An 18,646-nucleotide genomic window follows, 5' to 3' on the forward strand; every position below is an offset into this window, starting at 1 on the left:
AGCGTCATGTTGCCACGGCTTTCCTTTCTTACGTCGTTTTCTTGGAACGAATACCCCAGCAGGCATTGCTACCCCGCACACACAGCCCGTTTTCTTTTTGCACTTCTTCCCCTATCGGTCCCGGAGGCTCGTTATTTGCTTGACGTTTGGGCATTCTGCATGACATGAGCTTGGGGGGCACAATGGTGTTTGAAGTCTTTTCCTTTGCTTTTGGGAGGGCCGTTGGAGTTGGGTATAGAATGTATGTACGCGCACATGTGCATGACTTATTGCCGATACTCTTTTACCGCGCCGGTCTGGGCCGTGGTAAGGGCTTGAAGTACGTATTTAATGGGTAAAAAATGAACACGATGCTGCACCTAGCCAATCCGACCACGGCGGCAGCCACAGCAGCCACCAGATGCGCATGACGTAGACGCCGATAAGCGAGCCTTGGACGCCAGGGCAACCTCGGCTCAACCCACCAGCTCCCCGCAACCACCTGCCAATGGAGATCCCCCATATTGCCCGTCCGCTTCAACAACCATGTTCCTTCCCGCCTTCCGTGGGTTGAAGTCCCTCGGCAAACATACCTGTGCTACACCACGCGCCCTCTCGACCTTCCTACTGCCACGACAGCAACCATCATCTCTTCACGCACACAGGCACCCCTCGCCCACGCCTCACTCCGCAACAATGCCCCAATCCAGAAGCACTTCTTCCTCCACCTCTTCCTCATCCCCTCCCCCTCTGCCGCAAAAGAAGAAAAAGTCGCCCCCCTCCCCGCCCCGTCCCTCATCCTCCATCCTACTCCTCTCCCCCACCAACGAAGTCCTCCTCCTGCACCGCGTGCAGACATCCTCATCCTTCCCCTCCGCCCACGTCTTCCCGGGCGGCAACTGCGAGGCCTTTCACGACGGCGAGGTCCCCGCAGATGTAGACGCGAGGCACGCCGACGGACCGGCGTACCGGTGGGCCGCGGTGAGGGAGTGTTTCGAGGAGAGCGGCATCTTGTTGGCGAGGAGAGAGGGGGAGGGGGAGGGGGACCGGCTGGCGCGGGTGGAGGCGGGTGAGATGGAGAGGGCGAGGAAGGAGGTGCACGCGGGGACGAGGCGGTTCGGCGACGTGCTGGCCGAGTGGGGGGTCACGCCCGACGTCGACAACCTCGTCCCCTTTACGCGCTGGGTCACGCCCACCAACGTCCCCAAGCGCTTCACCACCCAGATGTACCTGTACCTCATGCCGTTGGCCGCCGCCGCCCGGGAAGGCAATAATCCTTCGCTCCCCCTCGACCACGACCACGAAGCCGTCATCCCCCTCCCCACGCCCGACGGCGGCGTCGAGCACACGGCCGCCCGCTTCGCCCCCGCCCACGCCTGGCTCGACGCCGCCCGCGCCGGCGACATCATCCTCTTTCCGCCGCAGTTCTTCCTCCTCCACCTCGTCGCCCAGCACATGATCAAGCCGTCACCACCACCACCACATCCTCCTTTTTCTTCCTTTTGCCCTTCTCCTTCTTCTTCTTCTTCCTCCTCCCCGTCGTCCTCTCAACAACAAGAACAACAGCACTCCCTCCTGCAATCCCAACGCGCCTCCCTCCTGTCCTTCGTCCGAGAGGGCCGGTGGGGCGAAAAGTGCATCTCGCCGTCCGTCGTCGGCGGGGGCCGGCGCAGGAGCGACGGTAGGCTCGTCTTGGCGCTGGATAAGCCCGGGCCGGAGCTGGAGGGGAGCGGGCGCGAGGGCGTGAGGGACCACGTCGTGTTGGTGGATTTCAGGAAGGAGGGGCCGAGGAGGGTGGAGGTGGGGTTGAGGGATGAGGTTTTGGCCGAGGAGAGGAGGGCGGTGGGGGAGCAGGGTGGGAGGGGGAAGCTGTAGGGGGGGTGGGTAGGTTGGGAGGGTTTGGATGCAGAGTTGGTTGGCTGCGGATAGAGCGTTCTTGGATACTTCATGTATTTCTCGATTTGTTAGAGGTTGCGACTGAACTAGAGAAGATGAACAAAGATATAGTGGATTGGTAGGTTGCGCCGTCGTGTCTAGCGGCGATAGACTAAACGGACTGCAAAGGTCAATTGATCCAGCGGGAATTCGAAAATAATTGTTGGAATTTACGGGTTGATCAGCATTTCCAGGAAGGATTCACACAGTCTTATCGTAGGAATCAGAAAAAGCTAGTGCGTTCACATTACGCACGCGATAATCTTGTATATCGGTGATTGCATAGAAAGACGACAGCAGGCATGAAGACGATAACGAACCAACGCAAGACAACGGCAACTCGCAGGAAAAAGATCGGGAATCGACTTAATTACTATCGAGAGCTTTGAGTGCCATTATTCAAGACCAGCTGCACATTATTTCAGCACTGTTGTTCTTCTTCTACGTTGCAAAAGATTACTCTGCGCCAAGTTTTGTGAAGGATCACTTCAAGTCGTGAGTGGAAGTAGTATTGCAGGCGTCACTTCGGAGAACGCTTCGTGACGTTCAGATGCAGACAAGTGCTACTATCTTTTGGTACCACGGGACATAAGAGGCTCAGCGCTAGCTGTGGGCATTTGTCCACCCAATGCAACCCTCTGTACACTCTCTTGCCTAAGATGAGACCTATAGTGCTTCACTGGATAGAAGCAGCCGGGGCGGTCATCTGACTAAGTATAGGCTATGCAGCGCCTATTTCTTCAACTTCGATTCCTGCATCTGGACAGGAGCCAATTAACAGGATGGTGTCGTGGAGAGAAACATTAGGCAAGATACGCGATGAGATCCTCCATTGAATGAATCTCAACAACAAAGCAGGACAATACCCAAGAAAATCCCATGGAAGGACGCGGCCGGCTTTCGAGGCTGCCATGGGGCTCGCCAGTCCAGGAACCAATGCTAGCTTTCGAACACAAGAGACGATTTCAGTCCTAGCCTTGGATGGCTCACGCATTTCGATCAGAAACAGAGACAATACACAGACGCAACAAGCCACGCAAATGATCAGACGTCTGGGTATTAAACGTCGAGAGCGACCACGTCCAACGAGTCAATGTTCGCCGACGAAAAGGCCATGACATGTTGCGTCTCTGGCCAACGCAACAGACGACCCGGGATTAGCCTGCGGAGCTTGGGGTAGCTGAGGTTCGAGGCCGCCGTCGCCGAGATCTATGTGCATCCTATCTATCATTCTCCGTACGCCGGGATCTATCCGCTCCTACTGTTCACCTTTTCTCGTCTATAATACGTTCCAACGGCCCAAGATTGACGACAGCCGCGACATCTAGTCTCACGATAGACATACACGCAGCAGACACTACACATTCGAAACATCTAAGCCTTCGCCTTCTCCTCAGCCAGCGCCTTGAAGCCAGCGGCGAGGTCGTCTCTCAAATCCTCCCAGCTCTCGGCGCCGATGGAGAAGCGGAGCAAGGTGGGATCGACGCTCTTGTCGCTCATGCGGCGCCACTCGACCAAGCTCTCGACGCCGCCCAAGCTGGTGGCGTGGTGGAAGAGGTTGAGCTTGCTGGGCAGCCGCTTCGCGTCCTCCTCGCTCTTCATCCACACGGCGAAGACGGGGCCGAAGCCGTTGGGCATCTGCTTCCTCAGCCAGCCCTGCTCGAGGTCCTTCGTCTGCAGGCTGGCGTGCGCGACCCTGCCCACGACAGCGGCGGCCGCGGGGCTGCTGCTGCTGCTCTCGGTCGAGAGGCTCTGGTGCAACCACTGCACGAGGCGCTCGGCGTTGCGACTCTGGGCGCGCACGCGCAGCTGCAGCGTCCGCAGGCTGCGCACGCCGAGCCAGCCCTCGAGGCTGCCCATGACGCTGCCGAGGAAGACGCGCTCGTTCCACAGGCCCCAGAACCAGTCGTCGCGGCCCGCGGCGGGCACGGCGAGCACGCCGCACAGCATGTCGCTGTGGCCGCCGATGTACTTGGTGCCGCTGTGCATGACGACGTCGGCGCCCAGCGCGAACGGGTCCTGCAGCCCCGGCGGCGCGAACGTCGAGTCGACCGACAGGAAGGCGCCGCGCCGGTGCGCCCGCTCCGCGAAGGCCGCGATGTCGTACGCCTCGCCCGTGGGGTTCAGCGGCGTCTCGACGTGCACCACGTCGCCCTTGGCCAGCCCGGCCGCGTCCCACGCCGCCTCGTCGCCGTGCAGGTCCACCGTCCGCAGGCCGTGCATCTTGGTGTGCAGCGCCAGCACGCCGTGGCAGCCGTGGTAGCCCCCCAGCTGGTCGTGCCCGATGGCCACCACGTTCGGCCGCAGGTACACCATCAGCGCGTGGAAGGCAGACAGCCCGGACGTGTATGTCAGTGCCCGCCCGCCCATCAGCTCCGACAGCAGCGCCTCGAGCCGCGTCGTGTTCGGTGCTGATAGTCGGCTGTAGACGGGCGGGAAGTCGGTCGACGCCGGCGGGCCGTCCTGCTCGACGTAGGGGCGCAGCTCGGCCGGGTCGTGCTTGTAGCGGAACGTCGTCGATACGTGCAGGGCGGGCGCCACGTCGGTGCCCTTGTTGAGCCAGTCGTCGCCGTGGATGGCCAGCGTGGCCGGGTCGTAGGCCGTCGTGGGAGGCGCCATTTTGCTTCTCGGTCGAATTGATGAAACTAGGAAGAAGACGAATTGGCTGGCCACGGACGGCGACTGTTGAAGCGTGCCGGTTGCCGGTTAATTCTGAGAGAGAGAGAGTCAGATACACGGATGGGCCGAGCGCGGGAATTGAATGTTCGCGCCTTCCCTTTGCCCCACCGCCCGATGACGGAATCGCATGATTCATCCGCTCGGGGCCAGAGGATCGGCCACGCGGCAATTGGGCAACAGTCATGTCCGTCTGCCGATGCGGGCGGCAGGTGGAGCAGGACATGACTTGCGGCCGTCAAGAGGGGTTGTGGTGTCGAGGCCACTGTCAGGAGAGGTCAGCACAGCACGCCGCAGCCCTCGGAGGGGGGCCTTGGTCGCGACCATGCATGCAAACACATGCGAAAAAATCCCAAGAGCACCGGAATGGCGCGCAGAAGACAGTAAATGACAGCAGAGATCGTGTTGTTATTGGTCACCAGGATCGCTACTAATCTAACCGCCACTTTTTGCTGCTACCCCGCAGCCCCGCCGGCTGCCCCTCACTAGATGGTGATTCTTCAACGGGCCAACCAAACTGCTCGTCATCTCGTAGCATCGTCACAGTGAAGCAAGCCAATTTACTGCTGGCCAGACTTGACGATGGCAGGAGCCTTCTTGTACTTGATGGCGCCAGAGCCGCTGCCGCAGGCCTCGATGGCCTTGACGACCCTGTACGACTCGACGTCGCCGTCGGGAACGGAGCCGAAGACGACGTGCTTGCCGTCCAGCCACGACGTGACGACGGTGGTGACGAAGAACTGCGAGCCGTTGCTGTGGCAAATGGGTTAGCCTCTTTCTCAATTGGGTGGGGCGGGGCTGTGTCTCCTTACGTGTTGGGGCCAGCGTTAGCCATCGACAGGAGGAAGGGCTTGGAGTGCTGGAGCTTGAAGTTCTCGTCGGCGAACTTCTCGCCGTAGATGGACTTGCCACCAGTGCCCTGCGCAGCCGTCAGTACAAAGCCTTGATCAGCGACGCAGCGATGACGCCATCGTCGTCGCGATTGTGAGGGAGCGACGTACGTTGCCGCGGGTGAAGTCACCACCCTGGAGCATGAACTGGGGGATCACACGGTGGAACTTGGAGCCCTGGTAGCCGAAGCCCTTCTCGCCGGTGCACAGGGCGCGGAAGTTCTCGGCGGTCTTGGGGACGACATCGTCGAAGAGCTCGAAGTTGATGCGGCCGGCCTGCTCCTTGACGGCGCCGGTCGAGGTGACGTTGCCCTTGGAGTCGACCTGGACCTCAGGGCCCCTAGGGAGATGCGGTCAGCAGCACATCGCGGTCAATGCGGCGCGGCGTCAACTTACTCCCACTCGCAATCGAACTGTAAGCAGCGAACGGTTAGCGACAGTAGCAGCAGAGGCAGCGAGGGCGGGGAGGACGTACGTAGACGTTGATACCCATGTTTGCTGATGAAGCGTGGAAGTTTCTAATGGAAGAGGGGGTGGATTGAGTGAAGCGGTGGAGTGGTGAGTTGAAGAAGAAGCGGGAGGAGGGGCCCTTGGAGGGGTAGAAAATACGTGGAACGGAGCAGCCCCGCCTCGGGAGGAACGCGGCCATGGTCTGCAGTGCTTCGGGTTTAGCGGCCTGGGCACGTGAGGAGAAAAGTGAGACGCCTCGGGCTGCTGCGCAACGCCTGCGGAGGGCTGTGCCTGCCTCTGCAAGCTCTGCCCTAATGCACATCCGTCGTCATGGTGGGGAAATCGAGGCTGACCAAGCCTGCGACCCTGAGCAGGACGACGGTGGCTGCGGGCGATCGGAGAGCTCAGAAGCTGGCTGGAGCTCCCCCAGGCGCAGCAGCCCGCGGCAGTGGAGGGGCAGCACACGTACCGATGCGGCGGGAAACAGGCTTGATGGAGCGGAGCGCGTGGGACGGAGCTCGATGGAGCTTGCGGCGGGCGATTGAGGGCAATTGAGGGCGCTGAGCGGCAGGCGATGTGTGAGAATTGTCGAGCTGCGCGTCTCTCAGAAGACTCCAGAGCACTGACGCAGCCGATGGCATCGCCGGCGCCGAGCAGAATTCCAGCACGAGTCACGTGATGGCTGCGTCCCGCCTCTCGCGCCGCTGCCCCGGCCAATGCATTTGCGCACGCTGTGCCAGCCGGCCCATTTCTCACCGCTCTGCCTGAGCAGTCGGACGAGATATCACGTGCAGAGTCGAGGCTCCCGTCGCGTCCGGGCGCGGCCAGGGTGCGGTGCCGGGAACGGCGGTCGGGCATCCAAGCCCCGGCTGAGCGTCACTGACCGCGTGAAGAGGCCATTTGGAAACCACACTCCTCGCGGGAATCCTAGGTACCGAAAGGCAAATTGCCCGGTCTCTCCATCTGCGCAGCCGTCGTGAGCGCCTGCATTACCCACCACCGTCAGACTCTGCGTGGGCGTGCTCGAGACCGGTCGACTTGCGGCAAGCTTCGGGCGTCTCCAACCCTGGAAACACCTGCCAAGGCCATCCGCCCCGGGGAAAGCACCACCGGACGCTGCGAGCTGCCCTTCCACCACACCACCGCTTCCGCAAAGCTCGCCAGCCGCCCCCGAGTCCGCGCCCAAGATGAATTTCGACAGCCTCAAGGACCAAGTGAGCAACCTCACGCTCTACGACCTCAAGGCCGGCGTGCGCAAGGTCCAGAATGGTATGCGACATCTGTCCGGACGCCAGCGCGCAAGGGTAGCGGAAATGGCTAACCACCAGCCCAGCTGTCATGAACTATACCGAGATGGAGGCGAAGGTGCGCGAGGCCACTAACAATGAGCCTTGGTGAGCATCCTGCCCCCGGCTTTGCGTCGACACCGTTGCTGATGCCGCTCTCCAGGGGAGCATCTTCGTCTCTGATGCAGGAGATCGCGAATGGCACGTACAACTAGTCAGTCCTCCCGCAACGCCCTGCCCTTCGCCGCGCATGCTAAACGATGCATCAGCCAGCTGCTCAACGAAATCATGCCCATGATCTACAAGCGTTTCACCGAGAAGTCAGCAGAGGAGTGGCGGCAAATCTACAAGGTGCGCGCCCACAGCCCAATCTCTCCACATACTATCGCGACGGTGCTGACGGGAAGATAGGCCCTCCAACTGCTCGAGTTCCTGGTCAAGAATGGCTCCGAGCGTGTCATCGACGATGCACGATCCCACCTCTCGCTCCTCAAGATGCTGCGCCAGTTCCACTACATCGACATGAACGGCAAGGACCAGGGTATCAACGTGCGCAACCGAGCAAAGGAGCTGGGCGAGCTGCTCAGCGATGTGGAGCGCATCCGTTCAGAGCGCAAGAAGGCCCGGGCTACTCGCAACAAGTACACTGGTGTTGAGGGTGGTGCCGGTCTGGGCTTCTCCTCCAGCAACCGCTACAGCGGCTTCGGCAGCGAGAGTGGCGGCGGCTTCAGTGGCGGCGGTGGCTATGGAGGCTTTAGCGGAGGTGTTTACGGCGATGGCGGTGGCTTCGGCGGCGAGGCAGACAGCAGCTACCATGGCTCGGGCAACAGCAGGCGGGACAGGTTCGACGAGTACGACGAGTACGACGAAGGCGCGGTTGCAGCTCCTGGCAGGAGGCAGGCCGACCAAAGAGCTGGTGTCAGACGGGAGACCAGCGGTGGTGCCGCCAGCAAGAAGAAGGAGGAGCCTCCCAAGCCCAAGCAACCTGAAGTCGACCTCTTCTCCTTCGACGACCCCGAGCCCGCTCCATCGACGTCCAATGGCAAGGCTCCTGCCACCAGCTCCGCCGCTGATGACTTCGGCGCCATGCAATCCGGCGGCGCAGCAGACGACGACGACTTCGACGACTTCCAGTCTGCCACTCCGGCTCCAGTCGCCGCCCCCGTTGCTGCCGCTCCAGCTCCCGCAGCTGGAGGCTTCGGCGTCCTCTCTCCCGCGCCCACAGGAGCCTCTGCCCAGGCAACGCAATTCGCTGCACCGCAGCCACGTTCGGGCGCCCAAGCGTCCAACATCAACGATCTGTTCTCGTCCATCCACTCGCCCACTGGCAGCATTTCTTCCGCACGCCAGACGCCGGCTTCCACCAACTCCGGCTTCGCGCCGCCGCCTCAGCAGCAGCAGGCCATGGGCTACACCCCCAACCAGCCCAACTACTTCACCTCGGTGCCAGCCGGCGGAATGACTCTCTCAACCCAGCAGACGGGCGGCAGCCTCAACAAGGGCTCCGCGCCAGGCGTCATGTCGCCCACCGGCAGCATTGGCGGCGGATTTGGCGGCGCCAAGAAGCCCGCCGGCGGCGATGCCTTCTCAGACCTGCTCTCCGGCATGGGCTCGAAGAAGCCCGCCCAGACGGGGCCGAAGGTCACGATGGCGGATCTGGCCAAGCAAAAGACGAGCAGTGGTCTGTGGGGCGCGCCGGCCGGCGGATCTCCAGCGCCAGCTCCGGCGCAGGGACAGAAGACGGGGAGCAGCGGGTTGGACGACTTATTGGGTTGAAAAACCTGAAGGAATGCTGATATAGCAAACGCATGCTGATAACAAACGCAGTATGATGGCCGTTACATGAGGAAAAAAACTATGTCAGAATGAATGAGCTCTTTTTGTTTTTTACTCCCTTGGTTATTGGTAGCATGAATGCTCTTTCTCTCATTTCTCATTTTTGTTTCTTTTCCTTGGGACCAATTGGCGTGGAGTAGCACAAAAGATGCGAGATCATGGGGGATAATTGCATTCAGCTTCGTTGAGTTTTTGTCTTTTGGAGTGGTGTATATAATTTCTTGTGATTGATGGCATCTTTCCCTCTCTAGTTTTCGGTACTGCTTCGGTTCATGACCAAGTGATGTCGAGCAAGATGACGGCGTGCTGGACGGGGTGACAGAACAGGAGCAAGACAACGCGTGGATACACTTTAGATCGTGCACCTGCTGCGGAGGTTGGTGATGGGGCTTGTGTCTCGTCCTTACTGCTTGGCAATCTCTATCACGTGGGTGCGAAAGCAGATGCTAGCGTTGGATCTTCTGATTGGTATAATTAAAATATTGTTGTGTTGTGATGTCCACTCATACGATTGATCGTTCCACTCTGGAGGGCAGATTGCAGGAGATATGCTTCTATACCTCGTCGTTAGAGAAGTCACATTAGGGGAAATACCAGACGCGAGATGAGCGTATACAAAGTGAAGGGCTGGAAGGTGAAATGGTGTCCCCGACCAGGACGTTTGCTGCTCTAGTTGGTGCTAGAGGAGCAATTATCGACAAACCCACCTGCAATGTCATGAGATTGCTCGACAATCTGACCAGATAACGCGTATATAGGGCGTCATAAGCTTAATATGTAGGAGATGTCCGGATGGCTGGTAGGTGCTCTCTTCCGGGAACCGAAATTCAAGGTGCGAGTATTGCATGCGTACTTGCAAGGCTATATGTATGTGCACCATATCGCAGTTCCAATCAAACTGTTGGCTGGACGCATGTCGCAGAATGGGGAAACTATGAGCGGGTTCAGGGCGACAAATGATCTGTCATTTCGGTTCAGGCCGAGTCTTATTTCGCTTCTTCGGCCGTCTCCGCACATCCCCACAACACGCTTGCGATACTTGGGACGGGTTTTTGGGCTGATACCGGAGTTGTTCCATCCGCAACTTGGCTTCGGGTGGCTATCGAGGTCGCCTTGGCAGTCGTAGGCTTTCCAGGTTGGAATTTGGTTCACCGTTGCCCTCGTGGCTCTAGTAAAGCGGGTGACGACGAAATCATGGCATACACTAATCCAGACCAGAAGTTGTGGTGTTCATGTTTCGTTTTTTGCATTTCACTACTATCAAGTAGTCTTATGGTATGAACCCGGGCGACCAAATGCACGCCACCCTTTTTCCCCACGTGAAAACCGATAAAGAAGACCCCAAGCAGGAAACGCTTTACATGACGACACCAGAGTTGCTGGCAATACGCTGTGCAGGATGTCAGTCGGATCCGTATCGCTGAGACGCTTTCTCGCGGGGAGCGCGGAGGAAAACTTACGGGCCAGAGCTCAGCAGCCTCCTTACCGACGGGGCCGGTGATAGCGGAGCCCTTCATCTCACCCTTGGGGTTGACGATCTGTTCCAAATTGCGTCAGCCGTTGTCCATTCTTGCCAAGTTCCACTTGCTCCAAAATCTTTCCACTATCTTCCGCGTTCAGGATCCGGGGCGTGCACGTACCACACCGGCGTTGTCCTCGAAGTAGAGGAAAATGCCGTCACCCCTCTTCCAGGGCTTCGACTGGCGGACGATGACGGCGGGCATGACCTTCTTCCTCAGCTCGGGCTTTCCCTTCTTGACGGTCGCCATGACCATGTCACCGACACCACCGGCGGGCAGACGGTTCAGGCGCGCACCAGTGCCCTTGACCGAGATGATGTACAGGTTCCTGGCACCCGAGTTGTCGCAGCAGTTCATGACGGCGCCGCTGTAACGCAAGTCAGTTTTTTCGTTCGGCTTTCTCCATGTGTCGCGGGCGTGATGCGCGTGCGTGTGCGGGTTGCTTTCGAGCGGATCTGGGGGGTTCTCATGGCTCGGGGTGTCGTTGCGGGATGTGAACGTACACAGGAAGACCAAGGGTCATCTTCAGCTTGTTGCCGGTGGCAGCGCGTCTACAGATTTGATGTCAGCAACTCATGTCCTCCAGGGCCAATCCCGCAATCCTCCAGGTCTCCTCGCGCTCCAAAGTCGTGACCGTGACCGTCGCGACAGCGGTTTCGGGGGTGAGGGAGATGACGTACCCTCTCTTGCCCATTTTTGCGGATTATTCGGTGGTGGTCGAGGGGTAGGGTGGAAGGGTATATTGTCGTCGTCGGCGTCGTCTCTCAGCGATATCGAAAGTTTCGCTTCGCCTGTGCCTGCTCGGTGGGTCGGCATTCGCGGAATTGTTGTTCCGCGCGCTAGTCCCAAAATGCCACGAACACCAAACTCGACGCTCAACCCATCTTGCTCACACAATGCACACACACACTGAGATATGATTTTCCGATAGAAAGGTTGGAAGCTTGCTTACGAGGAAATGATCGGACACAATCTAGAAAGTCTTGACCCTTCCCGAAATGAGGTGCCTAGGTGTGTCACGGTTGTGTCGATGCACCACCCACTTGGCCACGGCAAGCTGGAATAGCCATTGAGCAGGATAAGCCTTCTCTCTTGCAGGGTTGGCTTGCGGCATGGCCGGCAAAGTCAATGACTAGAAAAGGAGGCAGCAGAGGAAAGCCGTGGTGAGAAGGGCCGCGCCACATTTAGGTCTCGTATCCCGGCTGCCGAGGGCCGACATTTGTTTCTTGCAGCCACAGCGCCAGTGCGCCTCAAATCCAGCCCTATACCGAGGCTGGTGCATCCCACGGCTTCGAGAGAAGCTTGTCGTGTGGCTCAGGCCCCTTAATGCTCCCGTAGGAGCGCGAGCACCGCCTCATGTTACACAATGCGGTAGGTATCATCACGTATTCTGTGACCGCCAAGCCAAGGAGAATGGCGCCGGGTGGGCATAGGCGTAGATAAAAATAGCACCCGTTTTCCCCTACAGAGGCTTGCGTTTCCGCTGCGTAAAAATGCCGAACGACGGCGAATCCCTTCGGCGTCGCCTATTCGACCATGAATCTTCGCGGACCGCAAACGGGGCCCGGTGACGAGCGGGGCGTGCCGCAGTGCCTGGCATGTTTCTGAAGGTGTTCGCTGCGGCCCTGTCCGGCGTCGCCGAAGTGGGACATGGATTCTCGAGATGGTGTTTGGGGACAGAGGTCGACTCAAAGGAAAGCCAAGCTCACGCCAGGTGGAGAAAATTATGGAACGTGATTGCTTCGCTTCCCGCTGCACCGGTTCAATGGCTGTTCACCAGCAATCTCTTCAGGCGTTCAGATCACCCCGGCAATCGAGCAGAGCGGTCGTGTGGAAAATGATCAGAACGATCGTTTGGAGAGACATTGCCAGCCCGCGTGACGCTCGGCTCTCGACTCAGGCACGTCAGGCTCGCGTAGAACCAATGCACGTTGTGGGCCGCGACGATCTCCTCTCCAACGAAGGCGATCGCACCCCAAACCAGCCATGATGGGCACGGCGGTTGGGCGCTTGCAAAAGCAAATGTCAAGAGGACGTCATTGCAACGGCGGAGCGCGGCTTGTTGGGCCCATCGTCATGAGGGCTGCGGGAATTGCACGTGTGGGTGTGCGGTGTTTGGCGCAAAGACAAGCAATGAGGCCGGGGTCGACGCTGGGGAAAGGGTGCAAAAAGGCGGTCTGAATCATCCGAGAAGCACTACTCAGGAGAGAGGGCTGCAAGAGGTAGACGAGTGGCAGGACCAGGGCCCCAGCAGGCGTGGCTTCGGAATGAGACGTCAGATGCAGGCTGCGGGAGGAAGCGCGGTGCAAGGCCAACCGTGCGGACCACTTGGGCTGCTGTGAGCGGTGCAGCGGCTGCGTCCGCGAGGGCCTCTGTGCCTCCTGATCCCAAGCCGACGAAGAAGGCGCCGACGATCCTCCAGAGCCTCCCACGGCGCTCGAATCGCCCAGAGAGTTGATTCAGGATCTGGAGCTACTCGAACTGCGCGCGCGTTCGTGTAGACGCGGCTCGAGCGCGGCGGCGCCGGCGGGACGAGACCGACTCGTATAGCGGAGAGCCGTAGGGCTCAAGTGGAGTGGTCAAGGCGCGGGCGGGCGATGTGCAGGACGACGTACGCTTAATGACGATTTACAGGCTTGTAACAGCGGCAGGCAGCCGGCGCGTAGGGAGACCGGCACGCCGCAGAGCCGCGACGTCGTTCGGCGCTGAAACAAGCCATTGATGTTCGCCGGCGGGAGCAGGGGTGTCGAGGCCAGCCACCAGCCCGGCGGGCGCGGGCGCGCCTCCACGCGGCGCGGAGAAGCATCAGGCGACGGCACACGGGGGGCGGGCACGTCTAAATTTGCGGCACGGCTCTGGCACGGCGTCAGATACGAGCGCGGCCGATGGGCAGCCGAGCGTGCAAGTTCGGCGCGGCGCGCGGCAGCGCGTCCTGCCGGCTCAAGGGGAGGCGGGCAGCGTGGCAGGGCGGCGTAGGCTTCAGGCAGGTGGAGACGGACCGAGGGCCCCCAGAGGCCCCAGAGGCCCTACGATCGCAGCAGCCAGAGCCTATCTGAGCGCGCGCGTTGCTCCTCAGCGTGAAACCTCTCCGCCGCCAGGAGATGAGGCAAGGTGACACGTGCGCGCATTCCACAGCCCGCCAAGGAGGCCAGAGTTGCGCGCTGCTCGGCTCTGCCCAAATTGCAATCTACGAGCAGCGCGGCAGCTCCCCAAGCCCTCTCTGCCGCCGCTGTTCTTCGTATTTGGCGTAGCTTTTTGCCTTGAGCGGATAGTGAGCGCGCCCCGCCCAGTCGCATTGGCTCGCTAGCAGGGACCCTGGCCCGGAGCCCGCAGCCTGTGTCCGCCCTGACGCCCAAGCGCACCAGCCCCAGTACCAGCCCACGATAACGGGCGCCCTGGACGAGCATCTACACCGCGCACCACCACGCCAGGAGCGATACGGCGCCGCCAGACACCCTCGTCCGGGCCCGCTCCCTCTGCCTCGACCCAGCGCCCGCTGCTTTTCTCCTCGACCTGTCCCTCCTGCGCCGTCCGCTGTCGCATGCTACACCGCGCCGCCCCGCCGACCCCGACACCGCGTATCCTCCGCACCTCCCACGCCCCCACCGTGCCAGCATGGCCGACGAAGTCCAGGATACGGGCCGTGTGCCCAAGCAGAGCAAATGGAAGATGTTCAAGCGCGAGGACTCGGTTGCCAAGCACGAGAAGAAGAAGATGAACGAGGCCGAGGTCATGGACTTCCTCAAGCCCTCGACTGACAAGGGCGCCCCTCGCATAGACGTGGCCACCGCCCAGCGCTGGCCCGGCGCCTCAGATCTGCTCTCCAAGGCCAAACAAAACTACAAGCCCGACCCCAATTTGTCGAGCTCCCTGCCCTCGTCGCTGCGGGGCTCCGGCGCCCGCCCGTCGCGGCCGCGGTCCAAGACTCTGACCGTGGGCTTCCTCAACGACCCGCCGCACGTCATTGGCGAAGGAGGCGACGAGTCGGAAATCCCGCCAATTGAGATATCGCGGCGCCGTGTTGCTGCTGCTCGGGCTGCAAAGGCAGAGGGCCGGAAGTTCAACGAGGCAGACATCGGTCGGTCGATGACCGTCACACACAGGACCCTAGAGAGGCCCGATCACGTCAAGAGAGCTCACACGTCGTGGGGAGAGGTCTCTCCGAGCCTGCAAACGCGCTTCAGCCGGCCCAAATCACCTCCCCCTCAGGCGCAGCCCACCGACGGCGCGGACGACGAGGACGAGCAGCGTGGGTTCCAGCGCCCGCGCGCTGCTACCGGTGCCACGATTGCGGATAGCAAGCCGGATGACGAACCAGACTTTAGGCCCGGGCCGTTGAAGCGGTCGCAGACCGGTCTCTCTCAGATGACACCCGAATCTCCGGAAGATGATGACCCACCCCGCCTACCTGAGCTATCAAAGGTCACTTCCACATCTTCGGACGACTCCTCCCTTCATCTCACCCCAGAGTTGAGCAGCTACCTCTCCTCTGAGCCCGCAAATCCAAACTCGCTCGCAGCCCGCGTGCAACTGCAGATGCGCAACGACGAGGGCCAAGCGTTGCAGTTGCAACAGCCTGCGGCTATCGCAGAGCCGTCGCCGGAGGATGATCGCGCACCATCCATGTCTAGCTCAAGCACGTTTGAAGTGGGATCGCCGCGGTCAATGTCCTCTACCTCATACAGAAGGCCGTCATATGATCAAGGCGCTAAGGCACCACCCCGGCCGAACCCCTTTGATGATCCGACGTCTGGGCGGAGACCCTCATCTGCTTCGTCCGGCGGCCACGTCTCTCTCACGCACTCTAATACCAGCCCTACCGACACGAACTCGCAGCGCGACTTCGTCACCAGCCCTCCGCATTCTCGTCCCCCCTCTTCCGGTTACTTTCAACCAGGCCTGGTGCCTCCTCCTGTACCTGCCCACGCATCTTCTCCCAATTCCATCGACGCCCTCACCCCCACCCAGCGCGACTTTGATAGCCGCGACAAGTCACCAATGAGATCCCCTGCTCTTAATGTCGAGATCCCGAAGCAGCCTCCGCGCTCGCCCAATGTTCTCTCCGATCGCACCGCCGGCTGGAGTGCAGCCTCCTCAGGCCACCGCGCCGATCTCGTTGCGGCCGGCGATTCTGCCCTCGACGACTTTGCCGAGCGTGTAGAGCATATGCGTGGAGTGTTCAGGCTCACTGCGGAGGCCAAGAAGTCAATTGAGTCAATCGCGCCGATGACGTGGCTACGGGCCGCTATCTGGTGGTTTCTGAAGGGCCGCTCCGGTCTGGAGGTCATGATCCGGAACCGGCCCCGCGGTCAGACGCAGGAACAACAGCTGCTTACTCAGGCCCACGTCGATCTCGCCAAGACTTGGTGGATTCTGACAGAGGTGCTTGACACTCATCCGGGCATCAGGAGCTTCGGCAAGCCGGGTGCCCAAGCTGACGCAGCACGCGCTGCTGGAGACGACGAGATGGTCGAGATCTTCGAGGTTCAAGAGTCTACTCTGAGCAGCTTGAAGGGTCTTCTTATCTCCGTTTCCAGGAACAACCTCATGCCGCCCGAGAATGCCCTCATCCAAGGCCAAGACCAGAACATCTGGGTCAGCTACCCCACCTTTACGCCGGACGTGGAGGCAGTTCTCGGAGGAAAGAGCAGGTCAATCGTTGTTGATAGCGCTAACAAGGCCATCAACCCTCGATCCGTCATGCCCCTCAACGACACCAAGGACGACTTCTGCTACGGCCGCATCTTTGTTAACGTGGGCATCAGCTCCGAAGACGACGATGACCTGTCCGGCATCTCCCTGCCGGCCGTGCTGACCATTATGCGCCCCCATAACGACTGGAATGTTAAAATCGGCCTTTGCAGCCAGACGGATCTTCTCACCTGTGCAGTGCAAGGAGACCCGAAGAAGGGTGTTACGTGGGCAAATGTTAAGTGGAAGACCAGCACCCGTGGCCTTTACATCCGTCTGCCCCGTGGATTTACCCTGAGTCTTGATCTGGAAGAAAAGGACTACCGGATGCTGTGGGGCATCTGTGATTACACACGTCAGGTCGAGACTAGCATGAACAATCGCCCTGACGAGCAATGCATCCACGAAGTCACCGTGCGTGACCTCCAGTACAAGGACCCGCAGAACCCTTCTGCTTTCCCGCCGGACAGGATCAAACACTGCAAGGTCCGCGTCTTCGAGAAGTTCATGATGGTCAACGAGGGCACAGGACAGCGAAAGCTCCACCGTGGTTATCGTCTTCTCCTTGTCACAAGCCCGCGGAGCAAGACTCTCAGCAGTGTTGTTCATGAATACACGGGGAAACGGCCCATCCTTTTCGAGTTCAGGAGTGACCCTGCTGACGCCAACGTTCCCTTGATGATGCTGAGGATCAAAGAAGATGGGAAGAAGATGTGCACTGCTATCATGAGCTTCAAGGATGCTAGAGAGCGTGTGCAGCTATTCCAGGTTCTCAACGGTCTTGCGGTTGGTCCAGATGAGTTCTGCCCCGCTCAGGTGCCTCTGAAGGGATACTTGGTGGAACAGGTTGGCATGAAGGAGGTTTTCGCCGCTGGACACGACATCGTGAAGAAAATGCAGTGGGCGGACGTCAAGGTTCTCAACAAGGAGCCCGACGACCCCGAGGAGGAAGTGCCGCAGACAATTCTCTCGGAAGAACTGCGTGTCATCACGAGGCATTCTTGCGGATCTATAACTGATCGTTTGAACCTTGGTATGTTCGGCTTCCCCGATAATTGAGTCCAGCTACTGACAATTCCTAATAGGACCCGGCGAGATGCTCGTCAGGCTCGACAACAGCGGCAACCCCGACATCCACTTCCTCCGCTACCCGCAGGATGACGCTACAGCCGCCGTTGACGCAAAGCGTGCCGATGCGCAGGTTCCAGATGCCCTTGCGGATTTCTTGCGGACGATTAAGACGTCACCCACCATCAGAAGCTACTGTTTCAAGGATCATGAAGGTAAATAACAGAATGCGCACGGTTTCTGAAACATGTCGCTGATTGAGTCCTCTAGCTATGCACAAGTTCCAAGCAGCCGTCACCGGATTCGAAGTCAAGTATGATGGTATTGCTGCCACTCTTGCTATTTCACGCAGGCGAATGGTTGTCCCCATTTACAAGCGCTGGGAGGCGCAGACTGTCCGCCTCCAGATACTTCAGCAAGCCAACACGTTCCAATTCTGCGCCTATATGGAGGACTTTTCCCACTCGGATGCCATGAACTTCCAAATCAAGACGATGGATCTCTTTGAGAAGATCGAGCTTAAGGGCAGCAAGGGTGAGAGGGGCCGGTTCGGCTTGAGGATGGTTGATGCGAAGTTCTGGTTGCCTCCGGAGAGAAAGAGGGAGACTGGGCCTGTGGATGAAGTTGAGCAGGCTAAGAGGAGGTTTGCATGCCTCGACATGCCGGAGTATCCGGGTGAGCATGACGACATTACGCTGGGTTTCGAGACCGAGGCTGGTAAGTCACACCCTCAGCATGCCTTCTCCCTTCGCTGTCAGTGAATGTCGGTTTAGTTACAAGACTAACAATCAACAGAGAGAGACCGTTTCTCGGACGCCTTGCCAGCTGCCACCCAAGCTTCGAAATTTACGTTGAGGCGGAAGATTTAAGTTACACCTTCGACCTCAGATCATGTGCATGCATTATTAGCAATGACGACAAGCATCGGACCATGTACGGAATGCTTGATTTGCTCTCGAAAAGCAGAGAGCAGGAGGTAATTCACGTGGCAGCCTCTTCGTGTTAAAAGCTTCTTCACTTGCTTCATTCCCCTCCACCAGCTGCACATAGCCCTTTATCATTTGGGTCGGCTGGGGATTTCCCTTCAGCGGAGATGGTCGATTCTTTTCTAGGTTGTCTAAGTCCATGGGAAATGGCGAAACGGGCGATCCTTCTGGGCGTATTGAATCATTTTCCTGCATTTCTTTTGATGTACTAGGGGTTACTATGGATACCTCACGGGGTGTTTTCCTTCAGGTTTCCACAGGGTCGAGTTCGGCCTGGGTTTTGCATTTTTCCTATTCCCAAATTTCTCGACTCGGAACCTTGCGGTCAA

At 59.4% G+C, this 18,646-nt stretch overlaps 5 protein-coding genes across 5 annotated transcripts; 2 read left to right on the forward strand and 3 right to left on the reverse strand.

Moving 5' to 3' along the window:
* Positions 1–3,288: 3,288 nt before the first annotated feature.
* SLS55_008983 (uncharacterized protein) lies at positions 3,289–4,533 on the reverse strand (the record flags this gene model as incomplete). The annotated part of the gene is made up of 1 exon (XM_066780388.1): positions 3,289–4,533. One exon carries the CDS (start codon positions 4,531–4,533, stop codon positions 3,289–3,291), a length of 1,245 nt encoding a protein of 414 aa, XP_066629617.1.
* A 617-nt stretch (positions 4,534–5,150) lies between these two features.
* CSR1_2 (phosphatidylinositol transfer protein csr1) lies at positions 5,151–6,129 on the reverse strand (the record flags this gene model as incomplete). The annotated part of the gene is made up of 5 exons (XM_066780389.1): positions 5,151–5,343; positions 5,403–5,509; positions 5,592–5,820; positions 5,877–5,893; positions 5,956–6,129. 5 exons carry the CDS (start codon positions 6,127–6,129, stop codon positions 5,151–5,153), a joined length of 720 nt encoding a protein of 239 aa, XP_066629618.1.
* A 988-nt stretch (positions 6,130–7,117) lies between these two features.
* On the forward strand, positions 7,118–8,992 carry ENT3 (Epsin-3, clathrin recruitment and traffic between the Golgi and endosome; the record flags this gene model as incomplete). The annotated part of the gene is made up of 5 exons (XM_066780390.1): positions 7,118–7,199; positions 7,264–7,324; positions 7,380–7,430; positions 7,486–7,567; positions 7,628–8,992. 5 exons carry the CDS (start codon positions 7,118–7,120, stop codon positions 8,990–8,992), a joined length of 1,641 nt encoding a protein of 546 aa, XP_066629619.1.
* A 1,417-nt stretch (positions 8,993–10,409) lies between these two features.
* On the reverse strand, positions 10,410–11,266 carry RPL23A (60S ribosomal protein uL14; the record flags this gene model as incomplete). Its single annotated transcript, XM_066780391.1, has 5 exons — positions 10,410–10,442; positions 10,513–10,590; positions 10,693–10,939; positions 11,076–11,123; positions 11,253–11,266. 5 exons carry the CDS (start codon positions 11,264–11,266, stop codon positions 10,410–10,412), a joined length of 420 nt encoding a protein of 139 aa, XP_066629620.1.
* Positions 11,267–14,187: 2,921 nt separating this feature from the next.
* On the forward strand, positions 14,188–18,200 carry SLS55_008987 (uncharacterized protein; the record flags this gene model as incomplete). Its single annotated transcript, XM_066780392.1, has 4 exons — positions 14,188–17,296; positions 17,349–17,546; positions 17,602–18,048; positions 18,127–18,200. The coding sequence occupies 4 exons, from the start codon at positions 14,188–14,190 to the stop codon at positions 18,198–18,200; spliced, it is 3,828 nt and encodes a 1,275-aa protein (XP_066629621.1).
* Positions 18,201–18,646: the final 446 nt, after the last annotated feature.

Source organism: Diplodia seriata, assembly GCF_021436955.1.
Source record: "Diplodia seriata strain FDS-637 chromosome Unknown scaffold_9, whole genome shotgun sequence".
NCBI lineage: Eukaryota > Fungi > Ascomycota > Dothideomycetes > Botryosphaeriales > Botryosphaeriaceae > Diplodia > Diplodia seriata.